This window comes from Bombina bombina, chromosome 8, assembly GCF_027579735.1.
Source record: "Bombina bombina isolate aBomBom1 chromosome 8, aBomBom1.pri, whole genome shotgun sequence".
Taxonomy (NCBI): domain Eukaryota; kingdom Metazoa; phylum Chordata; class Amphibia; order Anura; family Bombinatoridae; genus Bombina; species Bombina bombina.
The window spans coordinates 144,749,777-144,771,038 of NC_069506.1; the positions used below are offsets into that span (position 1 = coordinate 144,749,777).

At 39.8% G+C, this 21,262-nt stretch overlaps 1 protein-coding gene across 7 annotated transcripts in view; it reads left to right on the forward strand.

The window, feature by feature from the left end:
• Nucleotides 1-21,262, forward strand: part of EPN1 (epsin 1) — a 315,777-nt gene that overhangs the window by 154,485 nt on the left and 140,030 nt on the right. For 2 of the 7 annotated variants that reach the window (XM_053690619.1, XM_053690620.1), the window contains exons 6-9: nucleotides 829-965; nucleotides 1,772-1,846; nucleotides 9,633-9,704; nucleotides 14,364-14,450. In XM_053690619.1, the coding sequence (XP_053546594.1) occupies nucleotides 829-965; nucleotides 1,772-1,846; nucleotides 9,633-9,704; nucleotides 14,364-14,450 (371 nt within the window). The remainder of the gene's footprint in view (nucleotides 1-828; nucleotides 966-1,771; nucleotides 1,847-9,632; nucleotides 9,705-14,363; nucleotides 14,451-21,262) is intronic. The other 5 variants (XM_053690621.1, XM_053690622.1, XM_053690623.1 and 2 more) reach the window with 5 other exon arrangements.

The window sequence follows — 21,262 nt, forward strand, 5'->3', positions numbered from 1 at the left end:
TATTTGTTTAAAGCCAATTTGGGAAAGATATGTAGCAGGGTTAGTCGGCAGTGTGCTTTTTTTCAGTTTAATTAGAATTAAAAAGCCAGGCATTTCATAGCTTAAATTACATTAAAGAGGGGCAAAATAAATAAAGTATATTGCAAAGTTGTATTACTTTGCATAACCACCTTTTACATTAAAATATCAATGTTTAATGTTTCTTTAAACAAGTTTGCTTCTTCTACTGTGTTTTTAACTCCTTCAAAAGGACATTTTGCTCTAACATTTTAACATTGCTAGAGTGAATAAAAAATTTTGCAAACCGATAATTTTACCTTTTATTAGTTATTTGAAATAGCTACTTTTCTCTGTTGTATCCCCAACGACCCTGAAAATATAAGTAACAAACATTTTATTGTGAAATAGCTGCATGTGTTTTTTTTACCCCACTCTGGCATAATTAGTATTTCAATACCTATCAAATACATGCAGGCTCAGCCCATTGTTATGGGCATGTCATAGGTGATGGTTTAATAAGGAAAATCAGCTATTTTAAATACAGAAATACAAATAAAGTAACAACTTCTCATACATTTATACTTTACAGTAGGTATAACAAGTCATTTGGAACACATTACTAATTTTATAGTACAGTTTCCCTTTCAACATGTAGTCAACGTTTCACTCCTGATGAGGACATAGCCAGTGCTTTTTTGCTCATCTGCTTTATCCGCCTCTGGAGTGGCACAGTTGTACTTTCTTTGTTATATTATGTTAGTCTTATAGTAGGAACAATAAAGATCCCAAGAAACAATATAAATGTCATCTTCCCCTTATTTCATGCAGCATCTTCTGCATCGTCGACGGTGAACCCCGGAACAGAAGCTGAGCAGGCCTGGCCCCAGAGCAGCGGAGAGGAGGAACTTCAGCTCCAGCTAGCTCTGGCCATGAGCAAAGAAGAAGCGGAGCAGGTAAGAGCAAAGGTAAATTCAGAAAGGGGGGATCCTGGGGTAGAACTTTTTTTTTTTTATTAGTTTAAGATTTATTTATTGTACAGCTAAATAATATCAGTACTTAACGAATTCTGTTACTTCATAAGAAACCGTAATCACAAAATAAGCTTTGTCTTCTCACATCTGTCATTGCACATGATTCATATTACTTTGTATGGGTTAAAGGGACACTAAACCCACATTTTTTTCTTTCGCGATTCAGATAGAGCATGATATTTCAAGCAACTTTCTAATTGACTCCTATTATCAGTTTTTCAATGTTCCCTTGCTATCTTTATTTAAAAAGCAGGAACGTTAAGCTTAGCAGCCGGCCCATTTTAGGTTCAGCACCCTGAATAGTACTTGCTTCTTGGAGGCTGACATTTAGCCACCAATAAGCAAGCATAACCCAGGTTCTCAACCAAAATGGGCCGGCTCCTATGCATTAAGTTCCTGCTTTTTAAATAAAGATAGAAGAGAACAAATAAAAATTGATAATAGGAGTAAATTAGAAAGGTGCTTAAAATTGCATGCGCTATCTGAATCATGAAAGAAAAAAATTAGGTTTAGTGTCCGTTTAAGCAATTTTAGTTTCTTTTAGAAAACGTCTGTTTTATTCTGATTGCATTTAACCCATTTTCACCGCAAGATTCAATGTTTGATTAAAAATATTAATATTTAGAATATATTAGCGGCTTAGATTTATTTCGTTTTTAGAACTATTACTGATGTTGCTAACCAGATTTATAGATACCTAAATTTGGAAATTTTTCCCTTTATTACTACTGTATTTTTAGAAAACAATTACATTCAGCCATACCACTGTGGAAGGAAGAGGCAGCGTGAAACCAAATGACAAGGATATTATTATGGTTTGTTTCCACAAAGTGTTTAGACTGTCTTCTCTTATTCCTGTCAAGCTTACTCTTCATGTAGTTTTATAATTTATCAGATCATTTACTTTTGTGCTTTACAAAGTTTTTCTACAGGTGATAACTTTTATCAATGGAAGTTCACTATTTTAATAAAAAACGAACACAAAAAAAAAAGTGAAAGCCCTATTAAAGGCGTTTAAGGATCTCCAGCTTTTGACAACCTGAAGATCGTCCTTAAAGGGCCATAATACCCAAATGTTGAAACACTTGAAAGTGATGCAGCATAGCTGTAAAAAGCTGACTAGAAAATATCACCTGAACATATCTCTATGTAAAAAAGAAAGATATTTTACCTCAAAAGTTCCTCAGTAGCCACATCCCATTGTAAAGGATTTCTAAGCAGCTTATTAGTATGTCTGTCCTGGGACAGCTGAAAGGATGAGCCTTGGGCACTCTCATGTTATTTCCCTATTCAGTGTAACAATGAAATCTCATGAGAGTTAACTGAAATCTCATGAGATCACAGTAAAAAAGTTCACGACCTCAGCACTGCTGATGCTGATTGGCTGCTGTTCATTTTTTCATTTTTATTTCTCCAACATAGGTGTGTCCGGTCCACGGCGTCATCCTTACTTGTGGGATATTCTCCTCCCCAACAGGAAATGGCAAAGAGCCCAGCAAAGCTGGTCACATGATCCCTCCTAGGCTCCGCCTTCCCCAGTCATTCTCTTTGCCGTTGCACAGGCAACATCTCCACGGAGATGGCTTAGAGTTTTTTGGTGTTTAAATGTAGTTTTATTCTTCAATCAAGAGTTTGTTATTTTAAAATAGTGCTGGTATGTACTATTTACTCTGAAACAGAAAAGAGATGAAGATTTCTGTTTGTAAGAGGAAGATGATTTTAGCAACCGTTACTAAAATCGATGGCTGTTTCCACACAGGACTGTTGAGATGAAGTAACTTCAGTTGGGGGAAACAGTGGGCAGACTTTGCTGCTTGAGGTATGACACATTTCTAACAAGACTTGGTAATGCTGGAAGCTGTCATTTTCCCTATGGGATCCGGTAAGCCATTTTCTTAGTTTTAAATATAAGAATAAAGGGCTTCACAAGGGCTTTAAAGACTGGTAGACATTTTTTCTGGGCTAAAACGATTACTTTATAAGCATATTTAATGGTTTATAACTTTGAAGAGTTATTTTAATCTTGGGAATTGTGTTAAAAAAACGGCAGGCACTGTATTGGACACCTTTTTCACTGGGGGCCTTTTCTAGTCATAGGCAGAGCCTCATTTTCGCGCCACTAATGCGCAGTTGTTTTTGAGAAGCAAGGCATGCAGATGCATGTGAGGAGCTCAGATCCACTGAAAAAGCTTATTGAAGGCGTCATTTGGTATCGTATTCCCCTCTGGGCTTGGTTGGGTCTCAGCAAAGCAGATACCAGGGACTGTATAGGGGTTAAATGTAAAAACGGCTCCGGTTCCGTTATTTTAAGAGTTAAAGCTTTCAAATTTGGTGTGCAATACTTTTAAGGCTTTAAGACACTGTGGTGAAATTTTGGTGAATTTTGAACAATTCCTTCATACTTTTTCACATATTCAGTAATAAAGTTTGTTCAGTTTAAAATTTAAAGTGACAGTAACGGTTTTATTTTAAAACGTTTTTTGTGCTTTGTTATCAAGTTTATGCCTATTAACATGTCTGAACCATCAGATAGACGATGTTCTGTATGTTCGGAAGCCAAGGTTCCTCTCCATTTAAATATATGTGATGAATGTGACAAACACAGTAGGGACAATGATGCCACTGATAATAATGTTGCCCAAAATGATTCCTTAAGTGAGGGGAGTAAGCATGGTACTGCATCATCTCCTTCTATGTCTACACCAGTCTTGCCCACTCAGGAGGTCCCTAGTTCATCTAGTGCGCCAATCCTCCTTACTATGCAACAATTAACGGCTGTAATGGATAATTCTATTAAAAACATTTTAGCCAAAATGCCCACTTATCAGCGAAAGCGCGACTGCTCTGTTTTAGATACTGAAGAGCATGAGGACGCTGATGATAATGGTTCTGACATGCCCTTACACCAGTCTGAAGGGGCCAGGGAGGTTTTGTCTGAGGGAGAAATTTCAGATTCAGGAAAAATTTCTCAACAAGCTGAACCTGACGTTATTACATTCAAATTTAAATTGGAACATCTCCGCGCTCTGCTTAAGGAGGTGTTATCTACTCTGGATGATTGTGACAATTTGGTCATTCCAGAGAAATTTAAGAAATTATTTCCTATGGACGACCCCAGGAAGGACTTATGGCAGACAGTCCCCAAGGTCGAGGGGGCGGTTTCTACTCTAAAAAATGCACTACTATCCCTATAGAAGATAGTTGTGCTTTCAAAGATCCTATGGATAAAAAATTAGAGGGTTTGCTTAAAAAGATGTTTGTTCAGCAAGGTTACCTTCTACAACCAATTTCATGCATTGTTCCTGTCACTACAGCAGCGTGTTTCTGGTTCGAAGAACTAGAAAAGTCGCTCAATAAAGAATCTTCTTATGAGGAGGTTATGGACAGAGTTCAAGCACTTAAATTGGCTAACTCTTTTACCTTAGACGCCACTTTGCAATTAGCTAGATTAGCGGCGAAAAATTCAGGTTTTGCTATTGTGGCGCGCAGAGCGCTTTGGCTAAAGTCTTGGTCAGCGGATGTGTCCTCCAAGAACAAATTGCTTAACATCCCTTTCAAGGGGAAAACGCTGTTTGGCCCTGACTTGAAAGAGATTATTTCAGACATCACTGGGGGAAAGGGCCACGCCCTTCCTCAGGATAGGTCTTTTAAGGCTAAAAATAAACCAAATTTTCGTCCCTTTCGCAGAAACGGACCAGCCTCAAATTCTACATCCTCTAAGCAAGAGGGTATTTCTTCTCAAACCAAGCCAGCCTGGAGACCGATGCAAGGCTGGAACAAAGGTAAGCAGGCCAAGAAGCCTGCTACCGCTACTAAGACAGCATGAGATGTTGGCCCCCAATCCGGGACCGGATCTGGTGGGGGGCAGACTCTCTCTCTTCGCTCAGGCTTGGGCAAGAGATGTTCAGGATCCTTGGGCGCTAGAAATAGTTTCTCAAGGTTATCTCCTGGAATTCAAGGAACTACCCCCAAGGGGAAGGTTCCACAGGTCTCAATTGTCTTCAGACCAAATAAAAAGACAGGCATTCTTACATTGTGTAGAAGACCTGTTAAAAATGGGAGTGATTCATCCCGTTCCATTAGGAGAACAAGGGATGGGGTTTTACTCCAATCTGTTCATAGTTCCCAAAAAAGAGGGAACATTCAGGCCAATTTTGGATCTCAAGATCCTAAACAAATTTCTCAGGGTTCCATCGTTCAAAATGGAAACCATTCGGACAATTCTTCCTACCATCCAGGAAGGTCAATTCATGACCACGGTGGATTTAAAGGATGCGTATCTACATATTCCTATCCACAAGGAACATCATCGGTTCCTAAGGTTCGCCTTTTTGGACAAGCATTACCAGTTTGTGGCACTTCCATTCGGATTAGCCACTGCTCCAAGAATTTTCACAAAGGTACTAGGGTCCCTTCTAGCGGTGCTAAGGCCAAGGGGCATTGCAGTAGTACCTTACTTGGACGACATACTGATTCAAGCGTCGTCTCTGCCACAAGCAAAGGCTCATACGGACATTGTCCTAGCCTTTCTCAGATCTCACGGGTGGAAAGTGAACGTAGAAAAAAGTTCTCTATTCCCGTCAACAAGAGTTCCCTTCTTGGGAACAATAATAGACTCCTTAGAAATGAAGATTTTTCTGACAGAGGCCAGAAAATCAAAACTTCTAAGCTCTTGTCAAGTACTTCATTCTGTTCTTCTTCCTTCCATAGCGCAGTGCATGGAAGTAATAGGTTTGATGGTTGCGGCAATGGACATAGTTCCTTTTGCGCGAATTCATCTAAGACCATTACAACTGTGCATGCTCAGACAGTGGAATGGGGATTATACAGACTTGTCTCCGACGATCCAAGTAGATCAGAGGACCAGAGATTCACTCCGTTGGTGGCTGACCCTGGACAACCTGTCACAAGGGATGAGCTTCCGCAGACCAGAGTGGGTCATTGTCACGACCGACGCCAGTCTGGTGGGCTGGGGCGCGGTCTGGGAACCCCTGAAAGCTCAGGGTCTATGGTCTCGGGAAGAATCTCTTCTCCCGATAAACATTCTGGAACTGAGAGCGATATTCAATGCTCTCAAGGCTTGGCCTCAACTAGCAAAGGCCAAATTCATAAGGTTTCAATCAGACAACATGACGACTATTGCATATATCAACCATCAGGGGGGAACAAGGAGTTCCCTGGCGATGGAAGAAGTGACCAAAATAATTCAATGGGCGGAGATTCACTCCTGCCACTTGTCTGCAATCCACATCCCAGGAGTGGAAAATTGGGAAGCGGATTTTCTGAGTCAGACATTTCATCCGGGGGAGTGGTAACTCCATCCGGAAATCTTTGCCCAAATAACTCAATTATGGGGCATTCCAGACATGGATCTGATGGCGTCTCGTCAGAACTTCAAGGTTCCTTGCTACGGGTCCAGATCCAGGGATCCCAAGGCGACTCTAGTAGATGCACTGGTAGCGCCCTGGACCTTCAACCTAGCTTATGTATTTCCACCGTTTCCTCTCATTCCCAGGCTGGTAGCCAGGATCATTGAGACGGGACTTTCTTGTTCAAGGTCCGTTCGAACATCCGAATCTGGCCTCACTCCAACTGACTGCTTGGAGATTGAACGCTTGATTTTATCAAAGCGTGGGTTCTCAGATTCTGTCATTGATACTCTTATTCGGGCTAGAAAGCCTGTAACTAGAAAAATTTACCATAAAATATGGAAAAAATATATCTGTTGGTGCGAATCTAAAGGATTCCCATGGAACAAGATAAAAATTCCTAAGATTCTATCCTTTCTACAAGAGGGTTTGGAGAAAGGATTATCTGCAAGTTCTTTGAAGGGACAGATTTCTGCTTTATCTGTTTTACTTCACAAAAAGCTGGCGGCTGTGCCAGATGTTCAAGCTTTTGTTCAGGCTCTGGTTAGAATCAAGCCTGTTTACAAACCTTTGACTCCTCCTTGGAGTCTCAATTTAGTTCTTTCAGTTCTTCAAGGGGTTCCGTTTGAACCCTTACATTCCGTAGATATTAAGTTATTATCTTGGAAAGTTTTGTTTTTGGTTGCAATTTCTTCTGCTAGAAGAGTTTCAGAGTTATCTGCTCTGCAGTGTTCTCCTCCTTATCTGGTGTTCCATGCAGATAAGGTGGTTTTGCGTACTAAACCTGGTTTTCTTCCGAAAGTTGTTTCTAACAAAAATATTAACCAGGAGATAGTTGTGCCTTCTTTGTGTCCGAATCCAGTTTCAAAGAAGGAACGTTTGTTGCACAATTTGGATGTAGTTCGTGCTCTAAAATTCTATTTAGAGGCTACAAAGGATTTCAGACAAACATCTTCCTTGTTTATTGTTTATTCTGGTAAAAGGAGAGGTCAAAAAGCAACTTCTACCTCTCACTCTTTTTGGCTTAAAAGCATCATCCGATTGGCTTATGAGACTGCCGGACGGCAGCCTCCTGAAAGAATCACAGCTCACTCCACTAGGGCTGTGGCTTCCACATGGGCCTTCAAGAACGAGGCTTCTGTTGATCAGATATGTAAGGCAGCGACTTGGTCTTCACTGCACACTTTTACCAAATTTTACAAATTTGATACTTTTGCTTCTTCGGAGGCTATTTTTGGGAGAAAGGTTTTGCAAGCCGTGGTGCCTTCCATCTAGGTGACCTGATTTGCTCCCTCCCATCATCCGTGTCCTAAAGCTTTGGTATTGGTTCCCACAAGTAAGGATGACGCCGTGGACCGGACACACCTATGTTGGAGAAAACAGAATTTATGCTTACCTGATAAATTACTTTCTCCAACGGTGTGTCCGGTCCACGGCCCACCCTGGTTTTTTTAATCAGGTCTGATGAATTATTTTCTCTAACTACAGTCACCACGGTATCATATGATTTCTCCTATGCATATTCCTCCTTTACGTCGGTCGAATGACTGGGGAAGGCGGAGCCTAGGAGGGATCATGTGACCAGCTTTGCTGGGCTCTTTGCCATTTCCTGTTGGGGAGGAGAATATCCCACAAGTAAGGATGACGCCGTGGACCGGACACACCGTTGGAGAAAGTAATTTATCAGGTAAGCATAAATTCTGTTTTTTTTTTTTACCTGCAGCTGGGAGCAGCCGAGTATAACTTTTTACACAGAACTTACTCTGCTGAGCTGAGGAGATTGTGAGGTAAAATATCTTCCTTTTTTACATAGAGATGCTCAGGTGATATTTTCCTGTCAGCTTTTTACAGTTATACTGCATCAGTTTCAAATGATTTAGCATATGAGTATTATGTCCCTTTAAGGATTTTACTTAAAGGGACATGTTACTCACATGCATTATTTGAAAGTGATGCAGAATATCTGTAAAAAAACTTGACTATTTTAATGTCATCTGCATGATGGGGGGGAAACCCAACCAGTCAAGTTTATCACTTTTTTTTTTTTACGCTTTGATTTACTATGACCTTGGGGAATTCCACCATAATATTACGAGATTTACAGGTAACTTCCATAAACTCAGTTGACTGTGTCTGTACATGCTAGATGCACGCTCCCTTGCAAGTCCCAGGACAAGCTTTCTGATTGGCTGCTTACAGTCCATTTACAGTGGGATGTCTCTACTGAGGAAATGTTGAGGTAAATTTTCTTTTTTCACGTAGAGATGTTCACTTGATATTTTCTAGTCAGCTTTTTACAGACATGCTGCATCACTTTCTTGTGATTCAACATTTGGGTATCATGTCCCTTTACTATAAAGGGTTAATTGAAAACTCTTTCAATTCCTGTTTTGGACCAGTTTATACAGCAATTTCCCTTATTTCAGTTTCCACATAGGTTTCATTCCTCTCTTCCCAAGTACTTCCATTGCAAGCACGTGCATTTTTTGGTCTCTTGAGAAGTATTCGGTCATCCTTTTAAGTTTCACAGTTTTATTCATTTGGTGCTCGTAGATGGTTTTAAGGCCATGTTATTGACAGCTTCAACCCTTTACGATTTTATGGTGAAACATAAAATAATATGCAGTTTGTTCTGTGTGTGCCACCTTAATATGTTAATGTTAAAGGGACATTAAACACTAAATACATTTTCATGTACCTCCCGCTAATTATGGATGCCTAGGTTTCACTACAGGTATCTAAAGATGCAATGCTGCCCATAGGCAAACACATGTCAGAGCTGTAATGCAGTGTAAGCTAGATTTCAAGATGGCGGCACCCATGGCTAGATAGTCAGGGAATAACCTCAATACTATGATTATAATATCTATTTACTGTTTATTGTCTCTTTAATAGTCTATAATCTTACAATTAATATTGAGTAGATGATGAGTATACTAATAATTCATCATGTTTGTTAATGTAGATTGAACTAAATATCATAAAAATATTTTGATGCCCATTTAAATTTGATAGCATTAGCTATTTAGCAACCTAATCCTGAGAGTTGAAGCTGTTAAATACCTGGCTATATATGGACTTTTTATTTCATCTGTCTTCATCTGCATTCCTTATTGCCTCCTTTTTCCAAGTTCTCCAGTCTCTTTCTCTCTCTCTCTCTCTCTTTTTTTTTTCTTCATTCTTTTCCCACCATGCTGGTGTTGTGTGCTTTTATTTTGTTTTTTTTTCCCAGCCCCCTGCTGTGTCCGAAGAGGAATTGCAGCTTCAGCTTGCCCTTAGCTTGAGCAAAGAGGAACACGACAAGGTAGAGCTGACAAGCTTTTAGTACAAAAAAACAAATTCAATTAAATTGCAATCAGTCACTCGCCAGCAGTCCTTCCAAATCTTTCTTTTGTTTTCATTCTCCTTGGTTTGAAAGCAAAGACTAAGGTGATGTGTCGCTTAACCTAAACTAACCTCTTTCTGCTTCCTTGTCTGACCGCTTGCTTGGATTTGAGAGTTGGAGAAGAAGACAGTGTTGTAACAGGCCAAAGATGTTGTTTGAGTGCTTTTTATGTAGTGGGTTATCATCCAGTGTATTAATTACATTTAATTAAACATGTAATCCTGATTAAAATAATTATATTTACTGGTTGCTCTCTGTAAATGATTGGAATAAATCCATTTCTAAATTGCTCAAATTTAATTTGCTGGCCTTGTTATGCTTCAAAGGTATACAGCCTGCTTGGTATACATTTTGTTTATCACACTTTTTTTTTTTTTTTAATTTTGCAAGTGGCGGTTAGGTGAATCTGACTTATCTTGGCAGACTTTCAGCCATAACATAACGACTAAACGTGTTTATAAAATGCTAATTTACACTGGTTTGGAATAACCTGTATGTCATTTAGTTTCAAACAGCTGGCCTTGGTGTCCGGCAAACTCAAAAGGTATTTTGTGGGCTGTAGAAAACCGCAAACATTGATTATTGTTGTTTTGTAATTTACAAACCTGGGAGCAATATCTGTATACTCTTCTTAACCCCTCACACTTTTATTTTTGTCACTTTTGCTACCTCCTATTTCAAACCATTTTAATTTAATTGTTTCCACTGACTCCCAAACCAGTTTACCTGTTCATCTTGCAAATTTCAGTGGAATGGCTGAATAGAAAACAAAATGCTATATGCGGAAACATTTCATATAAGGGGAATTGCATACAGTATTGCATTATTTCTTTAAGAGGTATACCTACAAAACATGGATCCAAAAGCTGCAAATGTTTTTCATATAGTAGACATTTCTTGGAGGACTGCGAAAATATTTAGGTGGTGTATGGTGAATCACTCCAGCTATTCTTGCATTCAACTTAAAGGGATAATTGAATGCAAAAACGACACGCTCTAGCATAACCATTTTATATTACTAGACCATAAAACCGTCGCAAAGGGATAAGCACACAGTTAAAGCTCTGCTCTGACGCTGCAAGCATGGCAGCTCCCAAGCAGGAAACCACAGTTGAGCCAATCGGTTATACGACTTGCCAATCACCAGCGGTTTTCTTCTTGACAAGCCACAGTGGAACTTTACCTATGTGTTTAGGCTCTACAAAGGGGTGAAACACCTTTTGCTACGGTTAGTAAAGCAAAAATTGTATGCTCTGAGTATGTAACTTGTATTCAAATGTCCCTTTAAGTATATAAATAACAATAATTGTATATTTTATGCATGTAAGCAAATGATAAGTTCTAGATAATTTTAAGAAAAAAAGTAACATTTCAGTTTTATGCTTATTTCATTTTAATTTCCATTTAATAATCTACATGTTAATAAACCATGCAATAGTCAATGGATATTTTTTTACCTATCTAATAATCCTTTTACTGAATCTGTGCTTTTAAATTTTCGTTTTATAATTCTGAAATAAGGCTTGAAAAAGTAAGTATATTTTTTCCTTTGCCAAACCAATGCTAGCCAACATCCAGGTAAGAGATCTAAACAAGTAATGGGTAATGGATCGGTTTCCGTGTTCTCCACAGAAATGTTTTCAAGCCAAGTGGCATTATCAAGGTGCAGTGTAATACTTTGCTATATTAGAACGTTTCCTTCTATTTATAAATGTTACTTAACTATCCAAAGCACAAAGTAATTACATAATTTAACAACTTGATCATAGTTTGTGCAAGAAACATTGAAAATGCCTACATTTTAGCCGGGTGGTGGGCCCATTAAATTGGTCCTTCACAGAACACTGGGTTTAAACTTCTTAAAAGAAGCAATTCCAAAAATATATATTTTTACAAATGCTAGATTAAAGGGACATAAAACCTAATTTTTTAAATTTATTTCCTGATTCTGATAGAACATACCATTTTAAATAACTTTTGAATTTATTTTCATTAGCAGATTTTCTTCATTTTCTTGCTATCCTTTGTTGTAAAGCATGCCAGTAATTTCATGAGCGTGCACGTGTCTACAGCACTATATGGCAGCAGTTTTGCAACAATGCTATGCATTGGCAAGAGCACTAGATTGCAGCACTATTTACAAAGAGTAACATGAGAACAAAGCAAGTTTGATCATATGAATTAATTGGACACTTTTTTTTTAAAATTGTATTCTGTATCTGAATCATAAAAGAAACATTTTGGGCTTCATGTCCCTTTAAGTACCTACTTCTATTTGATTGTAGATTTTTCCTTGAAACGTAGTTATTTGTATTTTAGCTATAGGGAATCGTATGTATAATATACGCACATGCACGTATATGTGCTTGACTTTGGATTTCACTTTAGCAAAATGTGCTTGTTATTTTTGTATTCCTCAGTCATTGGCTTTAGTTCTGCTTTGCTTAGCAGGAATTTGGTTTAATTGATGTTTCTTGCCAGTATATTTTGGTCTGTTATAACCATATCTAAAATCTGTCTTGCATGAATCATACCATTTTATTCCTTGCCCGCTAACACAAAGCAATGAGCATCACCACATGCAATATTTATTGAATTCTAAAAGCAACCTAATAAAATGTTAAAGGGACAGTATACACTCATTTTCATATAACTGCATGTAATGGACACTACTATAAAGAATAAGATGCACAGATACGGATATAAAAATCCAGTATAAAACTATTTAAAAACTTACTTAGAAGCTTTCAGTTTAGCTCTGTTGAAAAGGTAGCTGGAAAGCCCACTGCAAGTGGGAAATAAGACACTCCCCCTTCTTTTGCATATGAAAAGACCCTTTACACAAACAGGACCAAGCTGGAGAAGGTAGCTGACGGTATTCTCCTAAAACTTTGGGGCCTGGTTAGGAGTCTGAAAATCAGAGCAATGTTATTTAAAAATAAAACTATACATTAAAAAAAAACAAAACAAAAAAACTTTATGGGCTATATAAATAGATCTACAAAACATTTATGCAAAGAAAAAATGTGTATAATGTCCCTTTAAATGAATATCTGGGGGGGGGGATAATTGTCTCCCAGAGAAGATGACACTACAGATGAAGCCTGCAAGATTATAATCCCCAAATGGTCATAATACAGAGAACACTCACAGGACTTGTATATTAAATCATTTTGCAATGCTTCTAGGTAGCAGACAGAATGTCTCTGACTAAGGAAAGTGTTTGCCCAGAAACCTCACTAGATACATTTTGTGTTTATACAGTGAGTGTCACTTCCCTGGTTCTCTGTATTAGGGCAGTTTTGTGATTGGGTACCATTGAACCATTGTATAAGAAATTTAAAGGGACAGTAAACACCTTGAGATGTTAAAGGGACAGTAAAGTCAAAATTAAACTTTCATGATTCAGATAGAGCATGCAATTTTAAACTCCTGAGCTCTTATGAGCCTACCTAGTTTTACTCTTCAATAAAAGATACCAAGAGAACAAAGCAAATTTGATAACAGAAGTAAATTGGAAAGTTGATTAAAATTGCATGCTCGATCCGAATCATGAAAGATTAATTTAGACTTTACTGCCCTTTCAATATAAAATGTTTTTATTTGCATAGTAAAATAACTTTATTCATGTTGCCCATTTTAAGTGCTTTTTATCTCTAAAAATTGTGGATTTTGTGTTTCTTAGAACCTGAAATGCTCCTTGCTGACTTCTCAATGCCAACCTTTGTTGTCCCTAAACTGCAAATCAAATCACTTTATTCTAACATTATGACAGTGACTAACCTTGTTGGTTGCAGACTCCAGCCCGAATTAGGTCCTCCAAATAAGGCTCCTAGTGGGTGGAGTTTAATTTGTTTTTAATCAGTTGAGACTTGGCTGATTGGTTATTCTATAGCAACATAAGAGAAATGTCTTGTAATTACCCAGTGTTTACTGTCTCTTTAAAAAAAAAAAAACAGCCATGTTTTTTTTTTTTTTAGGAGTCAGAAATCTATATACAGATATATGTAGAGTTAGTGAAGTTTTATGAGAGCAAATTGGGATTTGTGCAGCCTTGCCATGCGCACATTGCTATGTGTTTATTGGTGGGGATTTTCATGTAGAAATAAACATTCATTAACGTATGTTGCTAAATCATCCTCATTTATGTAATATTAACCCTTTTATATTCCCACGTTTTCCCGCCTTAAATCTTCAGCACTCTGTTGTACTTCACGTTTTTTTCGTTTGTTTTTTGTTTATTTTCTGGCTTTTTTTCTTCCCAAGTTTATTCAGTTAGGTTTGTTAATGCAGTAATTTCACGTACCCCTTATGCATTTTGTTTTTATCAATATTACAAGTTGAGTAAACTGTTGGCTTATACAACTAATATGTTGCTTCATGTTAACCGAGGCCACTATTCTTCTTCAATGTCTTTCTTTTCAGTTTTTCATGGTAGACTTTTGTTTTTACGTAGCAGTATTTATTTTGATCATATTGCCGCTCAAATATTTACATTTTTTAAATGATTCCCTTCTCCTTTTATAATGGTATTAAAATAAGATTTCAATATTTATAATCTGGTTGTTTTCAAAATAGGAGGAAAGGATCAGACGAGGTGATGACCTCCGTCTTCAGATGGCCATTGAAGAAAGCAGGAAAGAAGCACCTTCCAAACAGGAAGAGGTACGTTTCTACAACTCTTATTAAATCTGTCTAAACAGAGCCACTTTTAAAGGGAATTTAAAGAGACAGATTGTGAAAATACCCAGCACAAAGTAAATTGCAAAAAGCATTATTGAAAAATGTCCCTTACTCTGTACACCTCACACATATATAATCCAAACCTATTGTACTTGTGTGGCAACCTCTTGTATGATGGGCATTCATGCAACTTTGTGTGTGTTGCCACGAGCTGATCTGCAGAGGGGGCTCTATTGTGAGTAATAGACTGTATAATTATCATTAACTGCATTGTCTGCTTTATGACAAAGTCTTAGCAACCTTCCCTATCCTTGCTTTACCGATTAATAGTGTATTTTTATAGTGTACTTTTTGAACGCCATTTAGCTTAAAGGGACAGTAAAGTCAAAATTAAACTTTCATGATTCAGATAGAGCAGGCAATTTTAACCCCTTAATGACCACAGCACTTTTCCATTTTCTGTCCGTTTGGGACCAAGGCTATTTTTACATTTTTGCGGTGTTTGTGTTTAGCTGTAATTTTCTTCTTACTCATTTAATGTACCCACACATATTATATACCGTTTTTCTCGCCATTAAATGGACTTTCTAAAGATACCATTATTTTCATCATATCTTATAATTTACTATAAAAAATTTTTATAAAATATGAGGAAAAAATGGAAAAAAAACACACTTTTTCTAACTTTGACCCCCCAAATCTGTTACACATCTACAACCACCAAAAAACACCCATGCTAAATAGTTTCTAAATTTTGTCCTGAGTTTAGAAATACCCAATGTTTACTTGTTCTTTGCTTTTTTTGTAAGTTATAGGGCCATAAATATAAGTAGCACTTTGCTATTTCCAAGCCATTATTTTTCAAAATTAGCGCTAGTTACATTAGAACACTAATATCTTTCAGGAATCCCTGAATATCCCTTGACAAGTATATATTTTTTTTTAGTAGACATCCCAAAGTATTCATCTAGGCCCATTTTGGTATATTTCATGCCACCATTTCACCGCCAAATGCGATTAAATACAAAAAATCGTTCACTTTTTCACTAATTTTTTCACAAACTTTTGGTTTCTCACTGAAATTATTTACAAATAGTTTGTGCAATTATGGCACAAATGGTTGTAAATTCTTCTCTGGGATCCCCTTTGTTCAGGAATAGCAGACATATATGGCTTTGGCGTTGCTTTTTAGTAATTAGAAGGCTGCTAAATGCCCAGCAGTGAAGGGGTTAATTAGGGAGCATGTAGGGAGCTTTTAGGGGTAATTTTAGCTTTAGTGTCGTGTAGTAGACGACCCCAAGTATTGATCTAGGCCAATTTTGGTATATTTCATGCCACCATTTCACCGCCAAATGCGATCAAATAAAAAAAAAAAAACGTTAAATTTTTCACAATTTTAGGTTTCTCACTGAAATCATTTACAAACAGCTTGTGCAATTATGGCACAAATGGTTGTAAATGCTTCTCTGGGATCCCCTTTGTTCAGAAATAGCAGACATATATGGCTTTGGCGTTGCTTTTTGGTAATTAGAAGGCCGCCAAATGCCGCTGCGCATCACACATGTATTATGGCTAGCAGTGAATGGGTTAATTATGTAGCTTGTAGGGAGCTTGCAGGGTTAATTTTAGCTTTAGTATAGAGCTCAGCCTCCCACCTGAAACATCAGACCCCCTGATCCCTCCCAAAGAGCTCTCTTCCCTCCCCCACCCCACAATTGTCCCCGCCATCTTAAGTACTGGCAGAAACTCTGCCAGTACTAAAAAAAAAAAAAGCTATATTTGGGCTTTTTTTTTTTTTTTTTTAGCATATTTACATATGCTGCTGTGTAGGATCCCCCCTTAGCCCCCAACCTCACTGATCCCCCACCAAACAGCTCTCTAACCCTCCCCCTCTGCCTTAATGGGCGCCATCTTGGGTACTGGCAGCTGTCTGCCAGTACCCAGTTTAGTAAAAAAAAGTGTTTTTTTTTAATTGCCTTTTTCTGTAGTGTAGCTTCCCCCCACCCCTTCCAGATCCCTTAGATGCAATTTGTAAATATATATATTTTTTTACTTTTATCAACTTTGTTTTTCTGCAGTGTAGCGGTTCCCTCCCGCCCCGTGCACGTGCCCGCCACCCCCCTGTGCACGCGCGCACCCCAGTCTGTCCCGCCCCCCTCTGTCCCGCCCCCCTCCACTCGGCCCATCGATGGCCGCCCACCCGCCTCCCAGACTGGCTCTCACCCACCAACGATACTGGCCACCGATGTCCGGTGCACAGAGGGCCACAGAGTGGCTCTCTGCATCGGATGGCCAAGGGGGGTTATTGCAGGATGCCTCGATATTGAGGCATCACTGCAATAACCGGAAAGCAGCTGGAAGCGAGCAGGATCACTTCCAGCTGCTTTCCAGACCAAGGATGTACGCCTCACGTCCTCGGTCAATAACTGTATTTTTTTTGAGGACGTATGGCGTACGTCCTTGGTCGTTAAGGGGTTAAACAACTTTCCAATTTAGTTTATCAAATTCGTTTCGTTCTCTTTGTATCTTTTATTGAAGAGTAAAACTAGGTAGGCTCATAAGAGCTCAGGAGTGTGCACGTGTCTTTAGTGCTCTATGGCAGCAATGTTTTGCAACACTGTATAACAAAGCTACAAATAATGTTGCAAAACACTGCTTCTAAAGACACGTGCACACTCCTGAGCTCTTATAAACCTACCTAGTTTTACTCTTCAATAAAACTTTACACATAACTGTGTTCAATAAAACTTTACACATAACTGTATTTTACAATTACAGCATCCACTTCCATTCTCCCAGTCACTTCTCTACGTTGTTCCCTGCCCATGCAACTTATAAATGCACTTTTAGGGTTCGATTTATCATGCTGCAGCAGCCAGGTGGCGCACATAAACGCCCCTGTCCGCCGCAGCTCGCCTCTGGCGGACTGAATGCCACAGCCGGAATTAGCATTGCACACAAGCTCTATTTTGCACTCGTGTGCAATCCCGCATCCCTGCCCACGCACAGCCAATCGTCGGATGAGACCGGGGAGATTAAAATTCGCCACATAAGACGTGGCAAAAGGTTAGGGGACGTGGCAAAAGGTGAGAACCTGCAGACGTAGATGGGCGAAGGGGTTGATAAATCGACCCCTTAGTAGCATCTTACTTGTTTTCTGGTTGGGAGGGGTTTGTTTGCTTTTGAATATGTCTCACGAGGAAGAGGCTCCTGGCATAATTTCAACCCCTGTAGATGATCTATATTATACTGTACTCACACATGCCCAAAAAAATAGTTTGCAATCCACATTTGTATTAAAAAGTTACAAAGGCAATTAGTTACTATTAATTTAATTTAACTGTATAATACGGTGCAGATTTATTTCCTTCTTAATATGAGGAGAGTCCACGGCTTCATTCCTTGTGGGAAATACTGAACTTGGCCACCGGGAGGAGGCAAAGACACCCCAGCCAAAGGCTTAAATACCTCCCCCACTTCCCTCATCCCCCAGTCATTCTTTGCCTTTCGTCACAGGAGGTTGGCAGAGAAGTGTCAGAAGATACGGAGTAGTTCTTTATGGAGGGTATCTACCCTTCGGAATGGGACTGGAGTTTTTAGTAGTCTTGTCAGCCTCTCAGTGAGAGCATTGACGAATGTAAGAGTCTGGAGATGCAGGGAAAGTCTTTTTGCGAATCCATCCAGACTCGTATTAACAGCTCCTTAAGCAATCAGTGTTGACGAGTTTCACTGCCTGCTTCCATCACTCAAGTCCATGTCAGGGGCGATGCTACAAGACTGTCAAACTTGAGAGGCTGTGTTTCTGTTCCACGGCATAGTTTCTGGTAAGATTGTTTCATTTTATTCCCCTTTGATAATGCAAGAAGACAGGGTCACAGTGTGGCTCCTTTTATCTGTATGGAATTAAAGGTTAATATCTCCGGAAGGGGATTATTGAACAGGGAGGATTAATCACATTATGTAAATATTGTATTTATGCTGTGATATGTGCGAGATGAGGCTCAGGCAAATGTTGGAACGTACAGGTTTTATTTTAATTTTTGATTTAGCTGCGCAGCCCGTTAGGCTTGGCACGCTTTAAGCTGCAGCAGGGGCGGTCCTGCGTGGTGCACCATGTGACCGGGTGTGGTCACACTGATCTTCTATTCTTCACCGTGCGGTTTACCGGAGACAAATCGGTTTCTCTGTTGGGCCTTGGTCATAGGAGGTGGTGAGTGCCCCAGCCATTGGGAGTATAAAGGTGCCAATTTTCTTTTTCTATTGTCCATTTTATAAGCGCAAGCTATGGAGGACTTGGATACATTCGAGGGTACTCCCTCTTTACCGAAATCCAATGCCTGTCTATATTGTGAGGAGGCCACGGTATACCCGCCTGCTCAGTTATGTTCCACATGCCTTGATAACCCAAAGAAAGCTAATATGTTTAGTACTACTGAGCCATCCACCTCCTGAGTCTCCGTCCCATGAGGTGCGCACCCTGCACTCATCTCCTAATACACATGCAGCTTCCTGTAGGACTCCTATTCCTCCATCTGGAGGGGCCCTTTTACTGCCAGACTTTACTGAGCAGTTACAAATGGCAGTGTCTACGGCCTTCAGTGCTTTACCGCGCTCTGCTAAGCGCAAGCGAAAGGTCAAATATTGCTATTCTTCCCAGGGGTCATCAACTAACTTATTGGATTTATCTGATACTAGATTATACGCTGATGAAGACACCTGATATTTCAGAGGATGCTCTTTTCTGGGTTGAAATCTGCTGCCTCTAAGCCATTAGCGGCGGAGGAACCAGACTTTAGATTTAGGATTGAACACTTACGCTTTCTGCTGAAGGAAGTTTTGGCTACTTTGGAGGTTCCAGAACCTAAAATACCTGAGGAACCTTGTATTCCTAAATTAGATAAGGTCTACGAGGACAGGGTTGTACCACAGACTTTCCCGGTTCCCGTTAAGATGGCGAACATTATTAAGAACGAATGGGAAAGACTTGGCTCTTTTTTCCCCCTTCTTCTTCTTTTAAGAAATTATTCCCGGTTCTGGACTCTCAAATAGAGTTGTGGCGTTCCGTCACTTAGGTGGCGTTCCGTCCCTTAGGTGGATGGCCCTATCTCCACTCTGGCTAAATGCACTACTATCTCGCTTGAGGATAGTTGGTCGTTTAAGGAGCCTATGGATAAGAAGCTGGAAACTCTATTAAGAAAAATGTTTCAGCATATGGGATATTTTATTCAACCGGCAGCAGTAGTCGCTGTGGTTGCTGGAGCGGCTACCTACTGGTTCGACTCCTTATCTGAGTTGATCGTGGTGGAGGGTCCACTCGACGAGATCCAGGAAAGAATTAAAGCCCTAAGGGTAGCTAATTCTTTTATTTGTGATGCAAATATGCAGATTATTCGCCTGAATGACAAGGCTTCAGGTTTTTCTGTACTAACCCGTAGGGCACTCTGGCTGAAGTCTTGGTCTGCGGACATGACTTCAGAATCTAAACTCCTTTCCCTCCCATTTATGGGAAAGAATCTTTTTGGTCCAGGCCTGGACTCGATCATCTCCACGGTTACTGGAGGAAAAGGTGCCTTTTTACCACAGGATAAGAAGAACAAGCCGAAGGGACAAGGTCCTAATTTTCGTTCCTTTCGATCGGACAAATCCCAACGTCAGCAACCCTCTGCAAAGCCTGAGAAGTCAACGGGAATTTGGAAGTCGACTCAGTCCTGGAATAAATCCAAGCAGAACAAGAAGCCTGCCAAGTCAAAGTTGGCATGAAGGGGCGGCCCCGATCCAGCTCTGTATCTGGTAGGGGGCAGACTGGCACTTTTTTCAGAAGCTTGGTTTGGGAACATGCAAGACCCGTGGGTCCTGGAGGTTATCATTCAGGGATACAGGATAGGTTTCAAGTCTCATCCTCCCAGGGGCAGATTCCTCTTCTCAAACCTGTTTTCAAGACAAGAAAAAAGAGAGGCTTTTCTAGGGTACGTGAGGTATCTATCCTCTCTGGGGGTCATTGTGCCGGTATCGCCAGCAGAGAGAGGTCTGGGTTACTACTCGAACTACTTTGTGGTCCCAAAGAAGGAGGGTACTTTTCGCCTGATTCTGGACCTAAAGTGTTTAAACAAATTCCTAGCTGTCCCCTCGTTCAAAATGGAGACATTAAGGTCCATTCTTCCCTTAGTTCAGGAAGGACAGTTCATGACAACGATAGACCTGATGGATGCATACCTTCATGTCCTTATACACAAGGAACACGTCAAGTTCCTAAGATTGCGTTCCTGGACCAGCACTTCCAGTTTATTGCACTGCCGTTTGATCTAGCTACTGCCCCAAGAGTCTTTACGAAGGTTCTGGGGGTCTGCTCGCAGTGGCCAGAATCAGAGCTATAGCAGTGGCGCCTTACTTAGACGATATTCTGGTTCAAGCACCATCCTGTCGTCTGGCAGAGGACCATTCAAAAGCCCTTCTTTCTCTTCTTTGATCTCATGGATGGAAGATAAACTTAGAAAAGGGTTCTTATTCCCAGTACCAGGGTGGAATTCCTGGGTACGATAATAGACTCCATATCCATGAGGATATTTCTTACAGATCAGAGACGTTACAAGCTAACTTCCAATTGTCTTGCCCTTCAGACCTTCTTAAGGCCCTCTGTAGCTCGGTGTATGGAGGTGATTAGTCTCGTGGTGTCCTGCGTGGGCATCATTCCTTTTGCCAGATTACATCTCAGTCCTCTTCAGCTGTGCATGCTTTGACAGTGGAACAGCGATCATTCGGATCTGTCTCAAAAGATTTCTCTGGACAACTGGTCG